Source organism: Desmodus rotundus, chromosome 7 (genome assembly GCF_022682495.2).
Source record: "Desmodus rotundus isolate HL8 chromosome 7, HLdesRot8A.1, whole genome shotgun sequence".
Taxonomy (NCBI): Eukaryota; Metazoa; Chordata; class Mammalia; order Chiroptera; family Phyllostomidae; genus Desmodus; species Desmodus rotundus.
Window position 1 is genome coordinate 101,867,975 of NC_071393.1, and position 25,198 is coordinate 101,893,172.

The window sequence follows — 25,198 nt, forward strand, 5'->3', positions numbered from 1 at the left end:
TCACACAATTGCAGAGGCTGGAGGGCAAGTCTAAAAACCTAAACCCATAGGGTAACCTATAGAGTATGAATTTGGACTGCACACCTATGTGAAAAAAAAATGCACAGAAAAAAGCCTAATAATATACGCCCAAATGTTAACCCAATACCCTGGGGTTATCGCTGGGTATTGGGATTGGGGATGATGTTCCTCCTCATTCTTTCCTGTTTTAAAAAGTATGTACTTCTAATAATAAAGTGCAATGCAGGATTCTTGACTGATCCTACTTGGGGAAGTGGGGCGCTAGAGGGCACTTAAGGAAAAACTTTAATATGAAACATGTTAGGCAGCAATACTGAGTTAAATTTCTTTGGTATGATGTTGTAGTTATGTAGAGCAATGTTTTTGTTCTCAATGTTGTAGTACTGAGGAGTAAAGTGACATCATGCATATTTCAAATGGTTCAGGAAAAACCCTGTTTATAAAGCTTATATGGGAAAATGTCAACAATAAGTCAATCGAGATAAAGGGTATAACTGTGCTCACTGTACTATCTGCAATCTTCTGTAGGTTTAAAACATTCAAAATAAAAAGCTGGGGGGAAATCGTATCTTTCCATAATAAAGCAGCTGGAAAACAAAAAAGCCCATCAGACCACCAGTCAGGATGCTGGCCACGTGGAAGGAAGGGCCTCATCCTTTTGTCTGAAGGGATCTGTTCCACCTTAGTGACTGTGGCTCGCACAGGCTGCCACGCTGCTATGAGAGGCTGCAGATTACCACAGCCCCCAGAGCTGGCAGGCACAATCCAGCTCTCACTCGTTCTCTGGAATAATTAGATAATGACCTTTTGATGAGTTTAAAACTGTAAAATAACCTCCTCCTTAAGAAGTTTTTGCTATTAGAGAATAAAATTAAGCATTATAGCTTTCTATATGCCTAGTAAATTCAGAATAGGCAATATTTTTGATATCATGATGGTGGTTAATAAATTATTTCCATTTTCATGTTCCTACCATTAAGCCTCAATTCTCTAAAACATTTTTTAAAAAAGAGGTTTAATCTTATACAGCAAAGGAATAAGAATAATGTTTCTTGGTTTCAATGTTCTGATTTGTAAGTGAAACCAAGTCAATACAGAAACCTCCCTTCAGCCAAATAAAAGGGCATTAAAAAAATCTTTTGCAAATCCTTCATTATCAGGTTCCTATGGATCGGAAATAGAATACTCAAGGATTATATCCTTAAGTATTATACACTATGTACAATAAGCAAGTTGAGGAAATAAAAAACAAAATATGTATCCACAAACATGCTTTCCAAAGTATCATAAATAAACCTTTACTTCAGGATCGTGAAATCGAATTTGTGCTCACTATCAAACGGAATGACAAATCAAGGTAAAATAGCCAATAGTATTACGATAATAGCTGACATTTATATTACACATCACTATGTGCTAGGAACTAAGTGTGTTTGTCTCATTTCTCACAACAACTCTATGAAGTAGATACTATTATTTATACCCACCTTACAGATGAGTTGACAAAGGCAAAAATTACCCAAGGTTATTCAGCTGGTAGGTACTGCAGTGGGTTTTCAAACCTGGGCAGGCTGGTATGGAAATCTGTGCTCTTAACCACTGTGCTATACGATCCCCCTAGTGTCTCTCAATACTACATACTGATTAAAAAATCAGGAATGTATTCCTTCATAACCTTAATCATTGTGAGATAAGGAATATCCTTTGGTTCCCACACATCCCAACTTTTACCGTTTTTTTCCTTCCACCCTATAAACTTGATTTCCAAGTTTTTCTTCCAACCTTCCAACTTCATTTTATTTTACTACTATCTACCCATCCCGACCCCTGTACCTTGCCCTCATTAAGTGGCTGCATTTGCATTAAGTTCTATTTAGAATAATAATTTAAAAAGTATGAAATAATTGTTTCTCAAAAAAAGAAAAAGTAAACTAATTCTTTACTCTCTTCAAAGGCTTGCTCAGAAAGGGACTGCTGACGCTGCTAACTAGCGCACCTTACCAGGAGCACATTATTTATGCCCAGGCTGCATACTATCAAAATACTATCTCCAATTCTTCTCTTCTGTGTGTATAATGTACAGCGGGGGTGGGGGGTGGAGAGTGGAGGAAATTATGGTAATAAATATAAAATATATTTTAGAAACATTTCTATCCCATGGAAATACAATGTTAAGGCCATATCAAGCTATATATAGAAATGTGAAAGTTTTATTTATTTTTTAAAAACTAAGCTATGCAGAGAATTAAAAGCCATATATGAAGAAATTTCCAGAACAAAAGCAAAAGTCTCATGCACAAAATTATTTACATGTTTAGGGCCCATATTAAGAAACATGGCCCCTAGGTCCAGTATGGACAGAGAGCAGTCTGTGGTAACACACTTGAACAGAGAAGTACTAGAATTCTCTCCAGCACATGACATAACCCAATAAAAGAAGTCCCTACAAGGTATTTCAATGCTCAGAGGTAGAAGTACCTCGGCTTTTAATGGTTTTGAAGGTAAAAAACAAAATCAAACTGGCTTCCCTTGGCAATCTGCAGAAATGATCGTTTTTACACATTCCTAGCTACCTACACCAGTATAATTACTACATTATCTTACAAAGACAAACAACTGTCTTTAAACTCTTTTAAAAATATATAGTGTTTTCTAAAGATTTTCTTTAAAAGTCCAGATTCATCAAAGACGGTAAAAAAAAAAAAAAAAAGGCCATTAGTTTCCTAAGGCTACTTCCTTACTCTAGTCCTGCTTAAATGCAAAAGCTGACAGTTTCTGATTTGTAGAAAGATCTAAAGGTTTTTGCTTTTTAGGCAAATTCAGATTCTCCTTTGCTTTTTCTTTCTGGTGTTCAGTTTCTTGATTTTCATCAGCCACACGTTTTCGCTTCTTTGCTTCAGCTTCATCACTTGCAGTTCCTCCTCTGCCCTTGGTGGCCCATGCCTTTGTCAAAATATTGGAGGAGAAAAAAAATTGTACTCAGTAACAAAAAAATAGGAAGAAAAATGCTAAAAAAATTTTTTTCAGGTAACATTCCTGTATATATAGTAGTATAATTAGCACTTGAATTGTTAAGCTAATCATAAAGGATTCTCATTAAGAAACTTATTACTTAATTGCAGAGTACATTAGAAAAATTTACATTCTGCCTCTATAATATTTCAATCTAAACTCTGCTTGTATGTAAGTACAAAGAACTTTTTAAAGTGAAACTTTTCATTTTGAGATTGTAGATTCACATGCAGTTGTAGAAAACAATACAGAAAATCCCATGTACCTTTTACCCAGGTCCCCCTTATGGTAAGAATCTTGCAAAACTGCAGTGCTGTATCATATCACAACAAGGATACTAACATCAAAAATCCCTTTTTAATTCTACCTGTTCGAGTGTGTGTGTGATCAGTTCTACTGCAGGTTCATGTGTTTACCACCACCTTCACAATACAGAACAGTCCCGTCCCCACAGGGGGCCCCTACTCCTCCCCGAGGCCCCGACTCTTGGCAATAGGCACTCTGCTCTTCATCCACCCGACTCTGTCATTTCAGGGATGTTATGTGCAGTATGTATTCTTTTGGGATTGGCCTTTATTCACTTACCAAGAACCTAAAAGCTTCGCTCATTTCATCTGTCTCTTAAATCTCTTTTAATTTATAATAGTTCCTACTCCTCCTACTTTATATTCTTCCCCATTTATTTACTATAGAAAAATAGACTTTGAGCTGTAGAACTGCCCGCATGAACAGACTGGATGTAAGTAAATATTTAAGATTTATCTTAAATGTGAGGCTAAAAAATAAAGACTGAGAACCATTAAATTAAAAAATTAAAAGACTTATCTTAAAAATATTGATTACAATTCTAAGTATTCAAAAACAATCACAACTTTTGCCAACTTGCTTCCTTTTGCTACATAAAGCCTGATTCATTCAGGGGCCATGTTACCTAATTCTTTAGAATTTTTATGCTTTTATAAATACCTATTAAAAATGAGAAACACAAAGCTGCTGCTGAGGTTCTAAATGAAACTAGAGGTGGTTAGACCAGTTTCTTGCTTCCTCATTTTACAGTACCTTTCTTCACAAAACCCAGTTTATCAGGGCAAGAATCTGTTGCTAGGTGCCCATGCTGCACACGGCCACGCCTGGGAAAGTGAAGACCCAGGATTTAACTGATACACTACACACATTCCTTCCCATCGCAACAGAAAGCTGCTCCTAGCCCTCCTTCACATGGCAGAAATTGACATGAGGAGCAATAGGTACAAGCCACCTGTTCTCATTTCCATGTGAAAGGCTGGAACAGAACACCAGCTCTTCCCCCCAAAAGCAGTATTCAGTGTAAGTAAATAGCATTTTTTAAAATTCTGCTTATAAGACGCTAAAATACCAGTCTGAAAATGTGAATTAACTTCATTTTTATTTATTCATTGTATTTGCTTTTAATTTATAAGTAATGGACTTTTTCTTGGGGTAGTCCCCTATCTTAAAATATATAGGAGCTAATATAGATGTAAATAATATACCTGCCCCCAAATTAACCATTTGCACTAAGTAGTAACTACTATATACGCATATGTTCCATGCTGACATTTTAGTTATTTAATTTCCTCTCCACCCAAAGTTTATCCAAATGTATTCTATTTTCAAAAACAGAAAAGGTATTTTATACGAATTTTAAAAACTTGTGAATTTACGGAGATCTCAACCACAACACAATTATCCTTACCTTCCTTTCTTCAGCGGACAATACTCGAAATCGAAGCATTCCTTCTTTTATTATGTCTGCTTCATCTGAAAAGTCAGGATTGTCAGACAAAATATTACTTCTGTTTTCTTCCAGCCACATCTGGAACCCAGTCTTTGGCCTAAAACAGCACAATCATGTGAAAAAATGTTATACTTGAAATACAGTGTAGGAGAACCAAGATGGCGGCGTAGGTGGACACACTGCGCCTCCTCGCACAACCAGAACTGACAGAGAATCGAATAGCAAGGGGGACCGACACCAAGGAAACAGAAAATAATCATTCATCCAGACTGGTAGGAGGGGCGGAGACGGGCACCGGGGTGGAGAGGACTCACGTGGCTGTGGCGGGACTGAGACTGGCGGAGTGTGGGACAAATGGCGCAGGCAGTCCGAGCACTAGCAGACCCTGCGGCCCCACATCTGCGCAGATAAACCCAGAGGGCCGGACTCAGAGTGGCGGAGAGTGGGGCAGGCAGAGCGGCGGGTAGCACCTTGCGGCACCACATTCGCCCACAGATAAACCGGACGAACGGCAGGCAGAGAAGCAGACCGCTGTGCAACCCAGGGCTCCAGCTTGGGGAAATAAAGCCTCAAACCTCTGATTGAAAGCGCCCCTGGGGGTTGGGGCGGCAGGAGAGACTCCCAGCCTCACAGGAGAGGTTGTTGGAGAGACCCACAGGGGCCTAGAGTGTGCACAGGCCCACTTGCTCGGGAACCAGCACCAGAGGGGCCCAGTTTGATTGTGGGTATCGGAGTGAAGGACTGAAATCCGGAGGAGAGTGAAGCGGGCGCCATTGCTCCCTCTCGGCCCCGCCCCCACGTACAGCGTCACAGTGCAGCGACCAGCATTACCCCGCCCTGGTGAACACCTAAGGCTCCGCCCCTTAAAGTAACAGACAGGCCAAGACAAAAAAAAAAAAAAAATGGCCCAAATGACAGAACACTTCAAAGCTCCAGAAAAAATACAACTAAGCGATGAAGAGATAGCCAACCTATCGGATGCACAGTTCAAAGCACTGGTTATAAATATGCTCACAGACTTGGTTGAATCTATTCGAAAAACAGATGAAAAAATGAAGCCTATGCTAAGAAAAACAAAGGAAAATGTACAGGGAACCAATAGTGATGAGAAGGAAACTGGGACTCAAATCAATGGTATGGACCAGAAGGAAGAAACAAACATCCAACCAGAAAAGAATGAAGAAACAAGAACTTGGAAAAATGAGGAGAGGCTTGGGAACCTCCAGGACACCTTGAAACGTTCCAACATCCGAATTATAGGGGTGCCAGAAGGAGAAGAGGAAGAACAAAAAATTGAAAACTTATTTGAACAAATAATGGAGAACTTCCCCGATCTGGCAAAGGAAATAGACTTCCAGGAAGTCCAGGAAGCTCAGAGAATCCCAAAGAAGCTGGACCCAAGGAGGAACACACCAAGGCACATCATAATTACATTACCCAAGATTAAACGCAAGGACCTACATCCAAGATTACTGTATCCAGCAAAGCTATCATTTAGAATGGAAGGGAGGATAAAGTGCTTTTCAGATAAGGTCAAGTTGAAGAGGCTCATCATCACCAAGCCCTTATTATATGAAATGTTAAAGGGAGTTACCTAAGAAAAAGAAGATCAAAAATAGGAACAGTAAATATGACAGCAAACTCACAGTTATTAACAACAACACATAAAACAAAAATGAGAGCAAACTAGGCAAACAACTAGAACATGAGGGTTGTCAATAAGGGAGTGGGAGGGGGAGAGGGGGGTAAAGGTACAGAGAATAAGTAGCATAGATGATAGGTGGAAAATAGACAGGGGGAGGGTAAAAATAGTGTAGGAAATGTAGAAGCCAAAGAACTTATAAGTATGACCCATGGACATGAACTATGGGGGGGGAATGTGGGAGGGAGGGGGGTGGGCAGGATGGAGTGGAGTGGGGGGGGGAATGGGACAACTGTAATAGCATAATCAATAAATATATTAAAAAAAAAAAAAAAAAAAAAAAAAAAAAGAAATACAGTGTAAAGTGCTTTATGACTTTCCAGATTAGTAATTAACCATTACTCTTTGCATAGTTGTGTAAAGAGAGAAACTGATTGTACTTGTTAATAATCATATTACATATTACTTAAAACTGCCTGGAGACTACAGGAGTAATGAACTGAAAAATTCTTTGTAAGGTCAGTTCAAAGGAATTACTCACACTTGTATTTTCTAAGAGTGGCAAACACGAACTCTGCACTTTCAACTCTTTATTTTTAATGTTGACAGGCTCAAGGTCTCCAATCCCACTTCACCCCCCTGGACCAGTAAGATTTTTCCATGTAGCCTTGGTAGGCTCTTTCTCCATTTCCCAAACCAGAAATCTTCAGGACTCCTGTCAATCCCTTCAGCCACCCTGTGACCCTGGCTCTCACAGCTGACCTGGGAGTGTGGGTCCTTTCTTGTATCCTCATCCTGTAACACACGGACACAGCACACTGGTCGATTTTATTAGATTTCACTTCTGACACAACTGTCTTTAGGTCACAAGTGAGGGTTTAATGCAAATATTTAATATTTACTGAGTATATTTTTTCTGTATATCCTGTTGATAGTATAAAACACTGAATCTTCTTAAAATTTTCACTGTTTAATATCTAAATTGAATTCAGAGCAAAACACAACAGAAAAATATAGCTACCCCCTCAAATTTAACTGGTTAACATAAGAATAAAATGACTTTTCCAATTTAACTGACACATTTTAAATGTAGCATGACAGATCAAGAAATGTGGGAACATACTGCAGTGGTGGAAAAACAGGACATGGACGAACAGGGTGTACAAAATGCTATCAGAGCAGAACAATCTGGCAACATCTACCAGAATTACAAGGTCACATTAACTTGAACCATGTAAGTAGGAATCCACAGCTATATGTCTATGTGAGAAATGACATTCATATAGTTATCCATTGCAGTCCTATTTGTACTAGCAAAAGACCTTTTTCTACCAGTAGAGAACTAAGTAAATTATGGTATATGCATTCAATTAGTATAAAAAGATGAAAGAAACTCTTTGTGTAATAATCTGAAATGACCTGCAAAAGCTGATAAGTGAAAAAAGCAAGGCACAGAACAATGTGTATGCTACTGTTTGTACAAAACAAAAAAAACAACAACAACAAAAGACTAATGTAAGTGTTTGTACATGCAGAGATTAACTGTGGAAGGCTATGAGCAACTGGTTGCAGTGACTATTTGTGGAGAGAGGAACTGGGTAAATAGGAAAGAGATTTACTCTTCATCACACCTCTTTTGACTATGTTTTTTCCATATATTATCTATTAAAAAACTAATTATAATACATAGTATCCTAATAAAATGTACCTATATTTTAAAACATCCAATTTATCAAAGCATTCTTTCACCCTGGCTGGTGTGGCTCAGTGGATTGAGTGCCGGCCTGCGAATCAAAGGGTCACCAGTTCGATTCCCAGTCAGGGCACATGCCTGGGTTGTGGGCCAGGTCCCCAGTATGGGGTGCATGAGAGGCAACTACACATTGATGTTTCTTTCCCTCTCTTTCTCCCTCCCTTCTCCATTCTAAAATAAATAAAATCTTTAAAAATAAGCATATTTTATTGAGTAATATCAATAGGCATAAATCAGTATTTCTGACTTCCTTAAAATTGTAATTATTCAAAATGCCCACTACCAGTGTCAACGAGGGATTTATAATAATAAATAACAGGGCTGCGTAAGTGTTTTTGCTGCTTCTGTATGTCTTTTATTGGGAGACTGTGTCTTGAGAATACTGAATTTCCCTATGCACTAACCTTTGGTTTTCAGTGTTTTGAGGACATGTGGCTGGGGTTTCAGATAATGAATTTTCAGGGTTTTCTTCTTTCACTTCCTCAATCTTATCAGCTTCAGAAGTTCTTTTCTGGAAATAGGATGCTGCAGATGCCTGTAAAAACAAACATAAAGAGTACTGCAACAAAATCAAGTATTATTTTATATGTTACAAACAAGTTTTGAAAAATGTGGAAAAATATTTTTCATTATTTAGAATTCTTACACCAACACGATAAGCCCTTAAATTCTCAGAAAATAAGCACACACACACAAAACCCCCCCAAACCATACTTCAAACTCCATGTTTTCTAAATAAACATAGTTAAGAAATGGGAAAGATGAACAGTAGATCTATTTTACTCATGACAGACATGGGATGAAACCTGGGAAGCAAAACTGGAACACAGGACAAGGGAAGATTACAGCGAGGAACTCCACAGTTGTCATTAAATAGAAATACGTGTCAGAACCATCTGGAAAATTAAAAACTAAAAACAAACAAAAAAACCCAGATAGATCCCCAAATCCCCAGGGTCTGGGCATATATTTTTTGGGGAAAAAAAAAGATTCTGAAGCAAATCCAGAATGGAGAACCTCTGCCCATACAATCAATGATGACAAGTGGAGCCTCCTGTGTCTCGCCTGAAACGGTGAACCGAACTGAACTAAGACAAACAGATCATGTGATGTTTACTGCAGATGTGGTAAACAGTACCTGCTTAGATTTCGGCTTTGGAACTAGAGGCTTTATTACTGGAGACTTTTCATTACTTGTAGCTCGATTAAGTGCAGTAGATTTCTTGTATGATTTGTTCATATTGTCTAAAATGTTAGCAGAACGTCCTGAATTCACTGAAATGGCTGGCTCTTTGGAACTGGCCGATACCTAAAGAACAAACTTGTGTTAACATTTTATGTTTAAAGAAGAAAAAGAATCCCAGTAATTTATTTTCCCTTAAAATTTTGGTTAAGTTTGTTTTATAGTCTTATTTTTTGAAACTGACTAAACTTGGTACAATCCAAATTAAGACCGATCCACATATTCCCAAATACCACATGCCCCATAAAAACATGTACTTAGAAATAAGTAGGAAATATAACCCATGAACCTGTGCTGCTTTTGTGTTTGTTTTCACAAAGATGTGCTGCAGTCTTTAATGCCTCCAATCAAGGGAGTGTCATAACGTGGTTTGAAAATACAGGGTCTGGCAGAAGTAACGCCTTTGAGGGTGGTTGGTAGGGTATGTGAATGTCTGACACGAGATGGATAGCAATTTGAACACTTCACCTAACATGTCCTATGGTGTGCTTGAGTGTGACATTGTTATGTTACAGAAATACAATGCTTATGATTTTTTAATGAAAGATTTTTATGTAATAAGAAAGGGACATTATTTGTGCCAGACTCTGTATTTCTCTGGATGGAAATGTATTTAAATAGAAAATATCACTGGAAAGACTTTACCTTGAAGGGGTTTACTCGTCCTTGGCTGCTAGAGGCAACTGCACCTTTCGTAAGAAAGAAACCCTCACTTAATAGTGGTAAAACAGAGGACTTCTGACTTCTGTAACAATACATGGAACATTTTAATCTGTATTATATAAAAAGAAATGTACTTTGTAACTTTAAAATTATTAATTACACATGACCTCCTTCCTATTTCCAAGGCAAAATGAAAGCTATTAGATGGGCGCTACCGCAACTTGCCACTATGAAATATGCCAACCCCATACATACAGATGCCTTCTTTTCTCCTGTTAGTGTGGAAGAACAGTGTCTTATTTTAGCTCAGGTTAATGCTTCCCCTCCTCGTGCTCTCTATCTCACCCCTCCTGCTTTGTCAGACACTTGTCCTATCAATGGCTACACCATCTTTGACTTTTCCCTCATTATTGGCTGTTCAAGTTTCCCAACTTATTTAAACAAACAAATCCTCTCTACCCTCCATTTTCCACCATTTTCCCTCACCTCCCCATACACAGCCAAATTTCTCAAGAATTGTCTACACGCTAGTCCCATTTCCTCACTGCTCATATGTTCCAACATCTAATATAACATGGCTTCCAGGCTACTACCCTACAGAATCTGCTCTTGCTAAGTACTCAATAAAATTTATGTAGCCAAATCTGGTGGACATTTTTCAGTCATCATCTTATTTTCCCTCTTAACAGCATTCTGCACAGCTGAGTGTTCCTTTCTCCTTGATACAGTCTCCTTCCTTGACAACTCAGATACTGCATTACGCTTACTTACCTCCTTCTCCTCTGGTCTTACTCTCTGTCGATGGTTCCCCCTCTGTCCACCTCTACCTCATGTTTAATGTTGGGGACTCCCTAGGCCTAAGCTCATTTTTCTCCTCACTTTACATCCTCCCCCAATGCTTCCTTACCCATGCCCATGGTTTAAATTGCTACACTAATGCCAATTATTTTTACTTTATATCTTGATTCCAGACACACTACTTTCCTGAGCTTCTGACCCAAATATCCAATAGTAATTCATCACCTTCCTATCTAAGCTTGCATTTCCCTGGTGTTTCCTGACTCAGTAAATGGCACCATCATTCACCCAAGTACAGAAGCCAAGAAACTGAGTCATTCTTCACACCCCAACTTCTACACTATCTACATCATCTTCCGAACTACCTCCTCAATTCTTCCCATTCTCTCTACCATCACACTACCCTTGTCCAGGCCACTATTCAATCTCACTTGGACTGCCTCCGCAGTCTCTCAATATGCATTCCTCCTCTGCAGTGTGGCATGCTACACCCCTGCTTAAAACCTACAGCCTCCCAGCAACCTTAGAATAAAGATCAAAATCCTTACCATGGACTACACGACTCTGCATGATTTGGCTCCTGCTCATTTGCTCCAAAACCATTCATTCAACACTACTTTTTCATTGCTTTCTGTGCTATTCACACCATTCTAACAAGCTGTCACACATGTTTTATTTCTGCATCTGCTTCCACCCACCTTTGCCTACTTTACTCTCATCATTCAGGTGTGCTTTAAACACTCCATGTGGCCCTCCCTGGAGCCCCAAATCTACCTCCCACCACTGAATAAATTACATGCTCTTTTAATACGCTGTACACATTTTTAAAGATATCTGAATCACAGTAATATGTATGTATACTGTTTAAAAAGCCAATCGGATCTGTTCTCGGCCTTTTGGCTAAGATCAACTGTAGTATCTGTTCTCATCAGTTTAAAAAGCCAATCCGCAGTGTAAGCTTTATACAGGGATCAGCCATCCATGTCTTCTTGACTTCCGTATCCCTCATCTAGTCAATATCTGACACACAACAGGCATTTAATAAATATTTGTTAAATGACCATGGTTTCACAAACACCACTGATAAACAACAACAAAACCCCAAACAAACAAACCAGAAAACAAACACGCCCTAAAGGGTAAAGTGTATTTGAGTAGATGTATCACTTTAAAGACTACTTAAAAAACCTTCTTGATATTACAAAATTACAAATATTTCTTACCTGACTTAATAGATGGCACATCAGAGGAATTTGCGCTTTTGGAAAATGGGTTCTGTCCTAAATGTAAATGGGAAGATAAAGTCATCCTCTATAATCAGCAGACAGGTATCCTGAAGAAGGATGAGTACAGCAGTCCCCCCCTTATCTAAGAGGAATAAATTCCAAGACCCCTCGTAGATGCCAGAAACCAAGAATAGTACAGAACCCTATACGTACTATGTTTTTTCCTACACATACAGGGCAGGGCAAAAGTAGGTTTACAGCTGTGATACGAAACAGCTTACTCTTATATGATTATTCATTAATTATTGTATTATTTTTCTTACAAACAACTGTAAACCTACTTTTGCCCCACCTATACATATCTATGATAAAGTTTAATTTATAAAAAAGTATGGTAAGAGACTAGCAACAATAACTACAATAAAATGGAACAATTATAACAATATACTGTAATAAAAGTTATATGAATGTGGTCACTCATTTCAGGGGATCCTTGCTGAAGTCTTCTAAGGGCTCAATGCATTCTGGTGCAACAGGCTGCTGCCAGCCAGAACGTGTTTCCTGTCCGTGCCTTCCACCACATCTTACCAAAGCATTTACCACACACCATGGCCATAACTTTTGCACTTTGAGGTTTGATAGCAAAACTAGCGTAAGTTTCTTTTTTCTTCATCACAATTTCAGATAGAAATCTTACCATAGATCTTAGCACCCTCAGCATATAATTTCCTCTTTTCTTATGAAGTCAAGAGCTGGCCACTTTTTCACTTAAAAGAACTTTATAGCTTCTCCTTAGCATATCTGAGTTGCCAGCATCACAACTCTAATGCTCTGGGGCCATTATTAAGTAAAATGATGGTTACTTGAACAAATGTGTTGGGAACCACCCTGCCTGGTTTCAGAAGCTATAACCCCCCCATGGCTAAGGCTGAGTAAAAAGACCTTGGGACCAGAAGCCACTTAGGAGACAAAGCTTATCTTCCTTGCAGGGGCACCACCTCTGCCCCCTTTCACCTCACCCTGCTTGGCCCCTAGTGGATGACCAGTTAGCCAATGACAGGTAAGATTCCTCAAGGGAGGGATGACCTAAGACAGGCACGGTTGCAAAGGGGCCCTCAGGGAAGGACTTGGGGGGCTATAGGAAAACGGGGTGATGAACCCTCACCCCTAGGCTTTGACATAGCCTGAGTCCTCATTCTGTCTGCAAGAAGTCTCCTAATCTCTTGACTGCCTTACTTCCCCTCCCTGACTTAAGCCTGAAACAATGCCGGGAGGTGGGTGCAGCCCTGTGTTGGAAAGGGCGGGTTCCCCAGGGTAACCAGGCCTAAGAAAGAATGCATAAAATCCTATGAAACTAACTTTACTAATACCCTCAATTTAAATGATAAGGGTCCAAGCATGCAATGAATTTGTTTCCCCAAAGTTTTATGGCCCTTTAGCTATCTGACCCTGACTCTAAATAAGCCCTCATAGTTCTTTGAATGTTATCTACTGTTTATTACTGCCTGACAATGATTGATGAGCTTTACATATATGCCCTGTATTTGTATGCAAATTAAACCCAATAAAAGCTTGTCAAAGCAAGGGTCCGGGCGCTCTCCCCTTGAGAGAGTGACCACGCTGTCCCTTTTCCTCCCCAGGACCCGGCAGTCTGTGTGAAATTTGTCTCATCTCAGCCACAATGACACAGACACTGCGGGATGGTGACCACATCACAAAGGTACTGTGACACCACAGCTGACCTCATGGGTGGGTAGTATATACAGTGTAAATACACTGGACAAAGGGATAATTCACATCCCTGGTGGGACGGATCAGACAGTACAAGATTTTATCATGCTGCTCAGAATGAAACAATTTAAGACTTACGAATTATATATTTCAGGAATCTTCCATTAATATTTGAGGCCACAGTTGCCTCTGAGTAACTGAAACCATGAAAAGCAAAATCATGGATAAGCAAGACTGCTGTATTCATTTTTCTTAGCTCAGTATATTAGGGAAAGTCCCACACATTTCTCACCTTTAAATTGTATCTTACAATTTAAAATGTATCTTACCCTGCTTAGGTATTTCTGATTTTTCTTCTATATCATCATGTTCTTCAGTATCATCCACTTCTCCAGTGTCTTCTGTGGCTTCTTCAACTTTACTTCTGAGCCTTGACTGGCCCCATTGTGTAGGAGTACTACTGCAACTAAAACGATAATATTATTCAATAAAGAGCTATATGCAAAGACAAAGTTAATATTCAGAATGGTAAAGACAAATTCAAACAACTGAATACTTCTTACCCAGCCTTCGGCTGTTGTCTGAAATCATCTTCTTCCTCTTCCTCCTCTTCCTCCTGGATTGCCGCCAATTCTGCTGCCTTTTCTGCAGCCAGTTCACTAAGTCTTTGGGCCAATATTAATTTCCGGGAACAAGAGGCATATTTAATGGCTAAATTCACAACATTTTGAGTCATCAGATCTGCAAGTTCCACACAACGAAATTCCCGCTCCAGTTTACAGGAAAGCTAGCCCAAAAAGGAAAACAAAACAAAGAAATCAAATCACATTAAGTTAAACTTTTTAAAAATTAAGAAATGAAACTACTAGTAAAACTGAGAAAAGAGCTTTCTAGATACTGCATCTCATTGATTCTAAGATGCACATTTTTACACATTTTAACATCTCTGAAATTGGGAGGAGTGTTACAATCCGTGATAGATCAGAGTTTAATTGGCATTTTTTTTTGTCTCAGTGGCGTAAAGAAATAAAATAATGGTGCATTTTACAATCAACAGTAGCTTGCATTCAATGAACTATGGTATATCATTTTAAGCTATTCACTGCGAGGAAAGTAAGAGACTCATTTAAAATTCAAATGTTCTCCTAAATTTGTTTTCCTACCCTCCCCAAATAGGGTTACAAATTCAAAGAAGGAATACAATTGTAAAGGATTTATTTGTTATTACTTTGCCCAAAATTGGCACACAAATACTACTATGCGAATTTGGGTGGGGACAAACAGATTATCCAATAATTTTAAAGTGTGATTGTGGCCCTGACTGGTGTGGCTCAGTTGGTTAGAGGGTCAGCCCATAAACCAAAAGGTCGCAGGACCAATTCCCAGTCAGGGCACATGCCTGGTTTGCTGGTTTGGTCCGAGATCAGGGCACATTTGGAAGGCAAGTGATCGATTTTTCTCTCACATCAATGTCTGTCTGTCTGTCTCCACCCCCTCCCTCTGTCTCTGGAGTCAGTGGATATATCCTTGGGTGAGGATTAAAAAACAAAGTGTGATTATCTATGATCTCCGGCTACCAGAAACAGTTATATAACTTCCAAATTAGCAAACAACTTCCTTTTCTTGCTGTTTATACTTAATAATATGAAACAAAGGGCATTCATTTAACATCTCTTAGAAAACATTGATTCGTTTTCTTTAGGTATGAACTTTGACAACTCAAAGTGAGCAACTCGAGTACAATGTGAGAAAAATGAACACTCCGAAGACTACTAAGGGTGTCACAATTGACAGGGTAAAAGGACTATATATTTTGTTACTTGAACATCCCACGTCTGATTCATCAGACAGAAACTTTAGATATTCACCTGCATATCCTTCTCAAGTTATCTAGTATCACTTATCTACAAGCAGTACTTCTCAATCAGGGTTGGTACTCTGCCTCAGGGGGCATTAAGAAATAAAAGGAAATACAGTAAGTCCTCATTTAACATGGTTGATGCATTCCTAGAAACTGTGACTTTAAGCTAAAGGACATATAACCAATTTTACCACAGGCAAATTGATATAAATTAAGAGTTAAGTTCCTACAGCATATTTCTGGTCACAAAAACATCATCAAACTTCTAAATAAAGGCCCAATACAGTTCTAATATTAAACATTGAAATAAATGTGTGCTATACATGTATTTGAGAAAGATTGATAAAAAAAATGAGTGAGACAATTCTTTTCCAACCCACTATCCAGTTCAGGGTCATGGGTGGCCAGAGCTTACCCCAGAAGCTTAGGGCACAAAAAGGGACCTCATTCTTCAAAGAATGCCCTTCCTTCACAGGACGCACTCACCCACACGTCCACACTGACTTACTCTGGGACAATGTAGACATGGGTCACCTAACGTGCACATCTTTGGGACGGGGGGGAAACTGGGGTACCTGAAGGATAACCACCCAGACATGGAGAGAACATGCAAACTCCACACAGACAGCAGCCCCTGCCAGGAGTTGCTGCTTTCCCCCTCCTCATTATTGACAGTGAATGAAATGATGTCATTCAAGGACCTGCTGATTCTCAGAGTAACCAGGTTGAACAGGCATTTGCCAAGGGGCCAGGAATGCTAAAGACCAATCCCCAGAGTTACCAGTATCCCCCTGAGAAACACTGCTCCAGAGGAAAAGTTCCTATAAGACTATATGGTAAATAAATCCAATGTTTCCTTAAATGTGTTGTAGGAAGCAAAATGATTAGTAGTTCCTAGACCACAAATGATACTTTACAAAAGGAACAAAATTTACTCTACAAAAAACTAACTGAATTCCTTTAGTACCAAACTCAAGGCAGTGCTGCCCAGAGGTGATGGTAATAAAAACCGTCTTCTGGAGACTGTAGTTACAATGAGCTCTGTGGTCTCTGATACCACTTTCCCCTCAGAACACTTGCCCTGAACTTGGAAAGGAAGAGTCTGGACCATTACTCTCTCAAGAAATACTGAGGTCTACTGTGTAGGAGACAGCACTGAGTACCTGGCACAACACTGCCCTCAAGCGACCTCTAGCCTAGGGCAAGATGAGCCAAGAAGACATTATATTCTATTACTCTCCCAAACACCAACCTGGAGAGAGGACACAAGTGTACACCTAATGTTTCAAAAACTGCATTTACCTCCAAAGATAAACATACTTAAATATACCAGGCACCGAACATGGTCACTGGCTATAGACAAACTTTTACCATCACAGTTACCTAAGAGGGTAAGAAAAAATAGGCATATCTAAAAGCATTACGAAAGTTCTTAAGACTGGGACACCCTTGGAAGTTCAGGAACTCTGTCGCAGAGGATAAGAGTATGAGGTGGAGTTCCTGATTCTCAAACTTTATTAAGCATCAAAATCACTTTGAGGACCCATTAAAACAGTGCAGTGGGCAAAGGCAAAAAGAGAGGTGGCACCAGAACAGTTTATTACTGCCTATGATCTTAGATACAAGATAATGTTTTCAATATTTTAAATGCAACATCAACTGAAAAACAGAACTTTTTTTTAAGAGAGAAAAACACCACTGGATACAACTTAAGAATTTCAGGCTGTGGAACTCAGTGCTAACTCACATACCTTTAAGAGATTCAAACTTAGAAGAGCATTTAATTTTTTCAGTATATTTATTTTACTTACTGCAAACATTTTCAATAAAAGTTCATGTTGTTCTCTTATTGCTTGATTTTTAGCGCTCTCTTCATATTCATAACCATTTTTAGCTAAATAATCAAAGTGGTTGTGAAACATAACTGAACGCCAAAACTGTTCCTGCAAAAGTAGAAAAAGATCACTTAGTCTGCTACGGATCATTTAGTACCAGGCAAGTGTTAAATATTTAATTTAACGTGCCAGTTTCTGAATAAAATAGTTTCTGAAATACTCATCTCTATAGCATCAAATTGTAATTAATGGGGTACTACGGCTTGACTTTATCTCCTATCGTTATAAGGGGAGAGGGGAATAGTGAAGAAATAATGTTTTAAAACCGTTTCCTAGCTATTATAGTTAATACTAGATAACTTGGTAAACTAGTTTTTTAGAAGACAATTTGCTTCTTGTTTAGAATAACTAAATGTAAGATTTCAAATGACTTTAGATGATGCAGGGTGAATCAAAACTCATGGCACAAACACCCCACGGAGGCACGCACTCTCAGGACTCGCCCTGCTCCGACAGTGAGTGCTCACACTCGTGAGGCACTAGGGACACTACCCACTCACCTCCCAGACAAAGTCCTTGTGGGCAGAGGCGGCAATCAGGTGCCCTGGTGATCATACGCAGCCCCCCACCCGACCCCCGCTACCTCATTAAATTACAAAGTAATGAATACTCAATACTGGTCATCAGGACAATTCTTAAATGGCTGTGTCACAGGCAGTGCATTTAGAGTGTCAGTGCGAGATTTCCACATACCTCCATCTGTCCCTTCTCTGTTGCCATCTGACAGTAAGGAAGCTTAAAGGATAATATAGCTACAGCAGGGCGCGGAAGGGTGGGAGGAAACCGAGAGCCTTTACAAGGAATGCACCTGTCATTAAAGAAAAAGTCTTACCACAAAAATGTGTATTTGTAATATTAAATTAAATATACCTTTTCAAGATGATGTTTACTAACAAAACAAATCATCTTATTTGAATAAACATTAGATGGAACAGTAAAAATCTATATAGGTTCAAAACTTAGCCTGTTATGATAAAAATGTGAATTCTTTCATTCAAATTACTAAGTAACTTGATTCCTGAGAATAATATGCAAAAAATTCTGAGAACAACCTACACCCTAAGAACTGTTAAAAAGTTAACTAATATAGTCCATTTGATATTAAAAATGTCCAGTGGAGTCCTTGGAGATTCTGAAAAGTTAAGGCACAGGAATATTAACCAGCAATTCCTCTATGGTTCTCTACTATTTTGATTTTGCATTTTCTAAGATCATGTTTTCTCAAAGATCCCACACTGCCAACCACTGCCTTCAAAAATACCCTCAGCATGGCTCCACAACCTGCCAACACAACAGAAGCCGTCAGACAGGAATTCCTGTCACCCTTGAAATACTAAATGTATCTGCAATTGTCTATCTTCTTCCCTCTCACAACTGATAAAATGTCTGACTTCCTATTTTAGACAGACGGTCTGAAGTCTATCACCTTTCTTTTCTTTCCTTTTGAGGATTCCTTCAATTCTCTCCTTTTCTTACATTATCAATCTCATCCTCTTTACTAAATTTACTGCCAAAAGATTACCAAAATGCTCTAACATCACCCAAACTAAATAATCCCTTCTTTGATTTAACAGCCTTCTTTAGATACCACCCCCATCTCTTCCTCTTCACAGCAGAACTTCTTCTGGAAAAGAGTTATCTACATATTATGCATTTTTAAAAATCCTCACCCAAGGATATGTTTATTGATTTTAGAGAGAGAGAGGCATCGATGTGAGACAAAAACATTGATCAGCTGCCTCCTATAGGAACTTTGACGGGGGATCGAACCCACAACCATTTTGTATATGGGATGATGCTCCAGCCACTGAACCACCCAGCCAGGACTACATATTATGCTTTTATTTCTTTACTGCACATGCTCTCAACCCACACCAGTCTGGAATTTAGCATTTTATCATGTCACTAAAAGCACTTTTATGAGGGTTACCAATAACTTCCATGTATCCAAACTAAGAAGTCTGCTTGAACTTAACTCCTATTCTTATTTGACATGGGTTACTGAATTACCTCTTTCACGTAAAAGGTTTCAACTTAATTTTCAAACAAGTAATATATTTACATGAACAAAGTATAAAAAAGAATACAGAAGGAGAACCAAGATGGTGGCGTAGGCAGACACACTGCGCCTCCTCGCACAACCAGAACTGACAAAAAATCCAACGGCAAGGAAGTCCAACACCAAGTAGATAAAAAAGAAACATACATCCAGACCGGTAGGAGGGGCGGAAGACGGGCACCAGGGCGGAGAGGACTCGCGTGGTTGTGGCGGGACTGAGACTGGCGGAGTGTGGGATGAACGGGGCAGGCAGTCTGACCACTAGCAGACCCTGCGGCCCCACATTCGCGCAGATAAACCAGGACCAACGGTGGGGAGCGAAGCAGACCGCATAACCCAGGGCTCCAGCACGGGGAAATAAAGCCTCAAACCTCTGATTGAAAACGCCCATGGGGGTTGGGGCGGCAGCAGGAGAGACTCCCAGCCTCACAGGAGAGGTGGTTGGAGAGACCCACAGGGGCCTAGAGTGTGCACAAGCCCACCCACTTGGGAACCAGCACCAGAGGGGCCCAATTTGATTGTGGGAAGCGGAGGGAGTGGGTGGAATCCGGTGGAGAGTGGAGCAGGCGCCATTGCTCCCTCTCAGCCCCTCCCCCACGTACAGCGTCACAGCGCAGCGACCAGCATTACCCCGCCCAGGTGAACACCTAAGGCTCCGCCCCTTAAAGTAACAGTCGCGCCAAGACCAAAAAAAAAAAAAAAAGGCCCAAATGACAGAACACTTCAAAGCTCCAGAAAAAATACAACTAAGCGAGGAAGAGATAGCCAAACTATCGGATGCACAGTTCAAAACACTGGTTATTAAGACGCTCACAGAATTGGTTGAATTTGTTCGAAAAGTAGATGAAAAAATGAAGCCTATGCCAAGAGAAGCAAAGGAAAATGTACAGGGAACCAATAGTGATGAGAAGGAAACTGGGACTCAAATCAATGGTGTGGACCAGAGGGAAGAAAGAAACATCCAACCAGAAAAGAATGAAGAAACAGGAACTCGGAAAAATGAGGACAGGCTTAGGAATCTCCAGGACATCTTGAAATGTTCCAACATCCGAATTATAGGGGTGCCAGAAGGAGAAGAGGAAGAACAAAAAATTGAAAACTTATTTGAACAAATAATCAAGGAGAACTTCCCTGATCTGGCAAAGGAAATAGACTTCCAGAAAGTCCAGGAAGCTCAGAGAGTCCCAAAGAAGCTGGACCCAAGGAGGAACACACCAAGGCACATCATAACTACATTACCCAAGATTAAAAATAAGGAGAGAATCTTAGAAGCAGTAAGAGAAAAGGAGACAGTTACCTACAAAGGACTTCCCCTAAGACTGTCAGCTGATTTCTCAAAAGAGATCTTACAGGCAAGAAGGGGCTGGAAAGAAGTATTCCAAGTCATGAAAGGCAAGGGCCTCCATCCAAGATTACTGTATCCAGCAAAACTATCATTTAGAATGGAAGGGAAGCTAAAGTGCTTCTCAGATAAGGTCAAGTTAAAGGAGTTCATCATCACCAAGCCATTATTATATGAAATGTTAAAGGGACTTACCTAAGAAAAAGAAGATAAAAAATATGAACAGTAAAAATGACAGCAAACTCACAGTTATTAACAACCACACCTAAAACCAAAACAAAAGAAAACTAAGCAAACAACTAGAACAGAAACAGAACCACAGAAATGGAGATCACATGGAGGGTTATCAATAGGAGATTGGGAGGGGGAGAGAGGGGGGAAAGGTACAGAGAATAAATAGCATAAATGATAGGTGGAAAATAGACGGGGGGAGGGTAAGAATAGTGTAGGAAATGTAGAAGTCAAAGAACTTATAAGTATGACCCATGGACACGAACTATGGGGGGGGAATGTGGGAGGGAGGGGGTGGGCAGGATGGAGTTGAGTGAAGGGGTGGAAAAGGGACAACTGTAATAGCATAATCAATAAATATATCAAAAAAAACCCTTACATATTAAATAAGAAAGTAAATGACAGAGAAAGTTCAGATTGTATAAAAAGACAAACACACGCTGATTGATGGCCGGTGGGCCATGAAGTCGACATCTGCAGGAACAGTGATCACTGAAATGGGAGTAGGGAGGGTTATAACTGGGAACACAGCTGTAATTTTGGGTTTCTGTGTTTCACCTGACATACGTGTCTGATTTAAATTCATCAGCATCTCTACGAAGTAGGTCAGATTCCTCAAATCTAAGTTCTGAGAGTTCTGATAAGTTGCCCAATCTGTTTAGCTGTAGGTTGAGTATTTGGGCCCTCAAGACGGTCTGTCTGACTCTAATGCTCCACCAATTTTTTTCTCTAGTGAAGAAAACAGGTTTTTACATAGTTTATAAATAGCTTATTATCTGTGATAAGGTATATTTTGATATGACACTAGTATTTTACCACCAGATTAAAAAAGGTAAATGTAATTAAAAAAATAACATGTCAAAAAAAAATAATAATAATACAGAAAAGTCCCCTATACTATCTACTGAGTTTCCCTCTACCAGGTAACTATTGTTAGTTTCCTTTTTTACTCTTTCAGGAGTTCTTTGGCATATATAAGTAAATACAATTACGTATTCTCCACATCACTACATATAGCATCCTTACCCTTTTTAAATAATAGTTTTATTAAGATATAATTCATATACCAAAGTTCACACAGAACGTACCATAGTCATATGATATCATGGTGTATAATTCAGTTTTTAGTATAATCAGAGTTGTGCATCTATCACCACTAATTCCAAAACATTTTTCATCACCCTAAAGAGAAAGCTCACACCCATCAGCAGTCTCTTCCTATTCTCCACTGTCCCCTCCCTTGCAAGCCCCTGGCAACCACTAATCTACTTTCTGTCGCTATAGATTTGCCTATGCTGAAGATTTGATATCAATGGAATGATAGTATGTGGCCTTTTGTATCTGGCTTCATTCACTTAGCATAACATTTTCTAGGTTCATCCATGTTGTAGCATGAATCAGTATTTTATCCTATTTTGTAGCCCAGTAATAGTCCATTGTAGGGATACACCACATTTAACTTCCTCATCAGCTGATGAACATTTGCACTGTTTTCACCTTTTAGCTATTATGAAGAAATCGATGATGAACATTCAATTATAAATTTTTGTATGGGTATGTTTTCAACTCTCCTGGGTACATACCTAGGAGAGGAACAATTGGGTCATATGGTAACTTTATGTTTAATCTTTTGAGAAACTGCCAAAATCCATCATTTTTACATCCCTACCCAGCAATGGCTGGGGTTCCAATTTCTCTGCATCCTCACTAACATCTGTTATTACCCGTTTTCCAGATTATAGCTGACCTAGTGAATGTGAAGTGGTATCTCTTTGGTTTTCATTTGTATTTCCTAATGGCTGATGATGGGGAATCCTTTCCTCACCCAAGGATATATTTATTGACTGGGGGGGATGGGGAGTGGAAAGAGAGAACATCAGTGTGAGAGAGAAACATCAACTGCTTGCCCCCCGGTACACACCCCAGCCAGAAATCAAACCTACAACCAAGGTATGTGCCCTGACTGGGAATCAAACCTGCAACCTTTTGGCGCACTGGTTAACTTTACAACCAATAAGTCACACAGCCAGGGCTGCCTATTTTTTAACTGAGTCTTTTTTGAGTTTTAAGAGTTCTGTTTATATTCTGGATACACATCAATTATCACACATATGATTTGCTTCACCCTTTATAAAAAACTACATAGTACACTAGTGTATAAATAATTGTACAGAATTGATTTATCTATTCTTCTAATAGAAATTTAGGTTTCCAATCTTTTGCTAATATTAACAATCCTTCCATGTAAGGTATCTTTTACATGTTTTATTTCCCACATTTGCTAGCAGCAGTATTTCTTAAATTTTAATATGCACACAAATCAACTAAAGATCTTGTTAAAATGCAAATTCTCATTCAGCAGGTCTGATGTGTCAGCATTTCTAATGATCTCCCTTGTGATGATGATGCTGTGTATCGCACATTAAATAGTAAATACTAGTATACCTGTAGGACAAATCCTAGAAGCAGAATTATTGGGTCAAAGGACATACGCACTTCTAATTCTGGTAGTTCTTGACAAATTACCTTCAATAGGGATTTTAACCAATGTGTATTCCCCATTAGCAACATATAAATGTGATTATCTCACCAGGGCCTCACCAACGCCAATTTTTAGACTTTTCCAATTTGATAGGTAAAAAGAGAATTCTCTTTTTAGTTTTGATTTACATTTATCTTATTTTTAGGGATTATCAATCATCTTTTCATATATTTGAGAGCAATTTTTATTTTCCTTTCTCACTATTGCCTCTTTCTTGAAATAGTCCCCACTTAAAGCATCTGTTATAGGATCTTCTTCAAATGATTTTTCTCTTACTTGCCTAGCTAACCCTCTTTTCTTTCTCATGCAAAAATTCCTACTCTAATACCTGACCTCTAAATGTTGGAATTTCTTAGGGTTGGGTTCTAAGACCATTTCCCTCTTTCTTCTTGCTAAGTCATCTAATTTATTACTATGACTTTAAATATCGTCTATATTCTGGTGACTCCCAAATTATATTTCCAGGCAAAATTTCTCCTCTGAATTTGAATTATATATCCAATACCTTCTTGATAGCTCCATTTGAATATTTTGCATCTCAAACTTAACACACCTAAGACAGAACTCATTTTAATTTCCCTTATATCTTTAAATGGTTCAACTATCCATCTACCTGCTTTTAACTAGAAATATGAATGTCATTCTCTCTTACACCCAATCCCCAATCTAATAGCAAATCCTACTGTTTCTATCTTGCATCTGCTTCTCTTCATTTCCACTGCCCCCACACTAGTTCCAGCCATTGTTTTAGATGAGACAGATGACTACAAAATCTTGCTCAATGTTTCTCAATGATGGCACTGAAAGCATCTGGGATAACCTGTAGTTGAGAAGGACCGTTCTACACTCTATGAGATGTTCAACAACCCTGGCCCCAGCTCTCTAAATGCCAGAGTAACTCCTATCATTCTCACAGCTGAAAACCATACCCCACATTTCCAAACATCCCCAGAAGGAATAAATCCACTTGCGGAAAACTGGTCATCCTACTTCTAGTCTTACCCCTGCCAATCCATTTACAATCACATTTTTCTTTCTATAGCATAAATCAGATTACAACATTCCCCTGGATAAAAACCTTCAATGGCTTTCTGATACACTTCAAATAAAATCAAACCTTCTCTATCATGGACTATAATGCAACATATATGTCTAAACTTCTGGTATCTGTTTATGCTCTCCCATCACCCCCTGTTTCTTATACGCTAGCCACATTTAGATCCTTTCAATTTTTCAAATACATTAAGTTCTTTCTGACCTCAGGGCCTTTATGCATGCTGTGTACTCTACAGGGATTGCTTTTCACCCCATTCTTCCATAACAGACTCCTTGGCATCCAGGTTTCATATTAATATTACCTCCATTAAGAATCTTTTGTGATCAATCCACCTAAAACATGCCCATCTGTTATTCTCTATCATGG

At 39.1% G+C, this 25,198-nt stretch overlaps 1 protein-coding gene, 1 long non-coding RNA gene and 1 pseudogene across 2 annotated transcripts in view; 2 read left to right on the forward strand and 1 right to left on the reverse strand.

Annotated features, from left to right (window-relative positions):
• Positions 1-1,322: 1,322 nt before the first annotated feature.
• WDHD1 (WD repeat and HMG-box DNA binding protein 1) overlaps positions 1,323-25,198 on the reverse strand; it is a 64,950-nt gene continuing 41,074 nt past the window's right edge. The window contains exons 17-26 of the mRNA XM_024568296.4: positions 18,295-18,409; positions 17,518-17,649; positions 14,409-14,632; positions 14,175-14,311; positions 12,112-12,168; positions 10,073-10,116; positions 9,323-9,493; positions 8,589-8,719; positions 4,748-4,886; positions 1,323-2,964 (exon numbers count right to left, since the gene is read on the reverse strand). Of these exons, the coding sequence (XP_024424064.1) occupies positions 2,764-2,964; positions 4,748-4,886; positions 8,589-8,719; positions 9,323-9,493; positions 10,073-10,116; positions 12,112-12,168; positions 14,175-14,311; positions 14,409-14,632; positions 17,518-17,649; positions 18,295-18,409 (1,351 nt within the window). The 3' untranslated portion in view covers positions 1,323-2,763. The remainder of the gene's footprint in view (positions 2,965-4,747; positions 4,887-8,588; positions 8,720-9,322; positions 9,494-10,072; positions 10,117-12,111; positions 12,169-14,174; positions 14,312-14,408; positions 14,633-17,517; positions 17,650-18,294; positions 18,410-25,198) is intronic.
• The window catches only part of LOC128781401 (uncharacterized), a 33,955-nt gene continuing 12,982 nt past the window's right edge, over positions 4,226-25,198 (forward strand). Inside the window, exons 1-2 of the long non-coding RNA XR_008427372.1 lie at positions 4,226-4,359; positions 13,755-13,834. This is a non-coding gene — a long non-coding RNA (uncharacterized lncRNA). The remainder of the gene's footprint in view (positions 4,360-13,754; positions 13,835-25,198) is intronic.
• LOC112312152 (U2 spliceosomal RNA) lies at positions 11,769-11,969 on the forward strand (annotated as a pseudogene).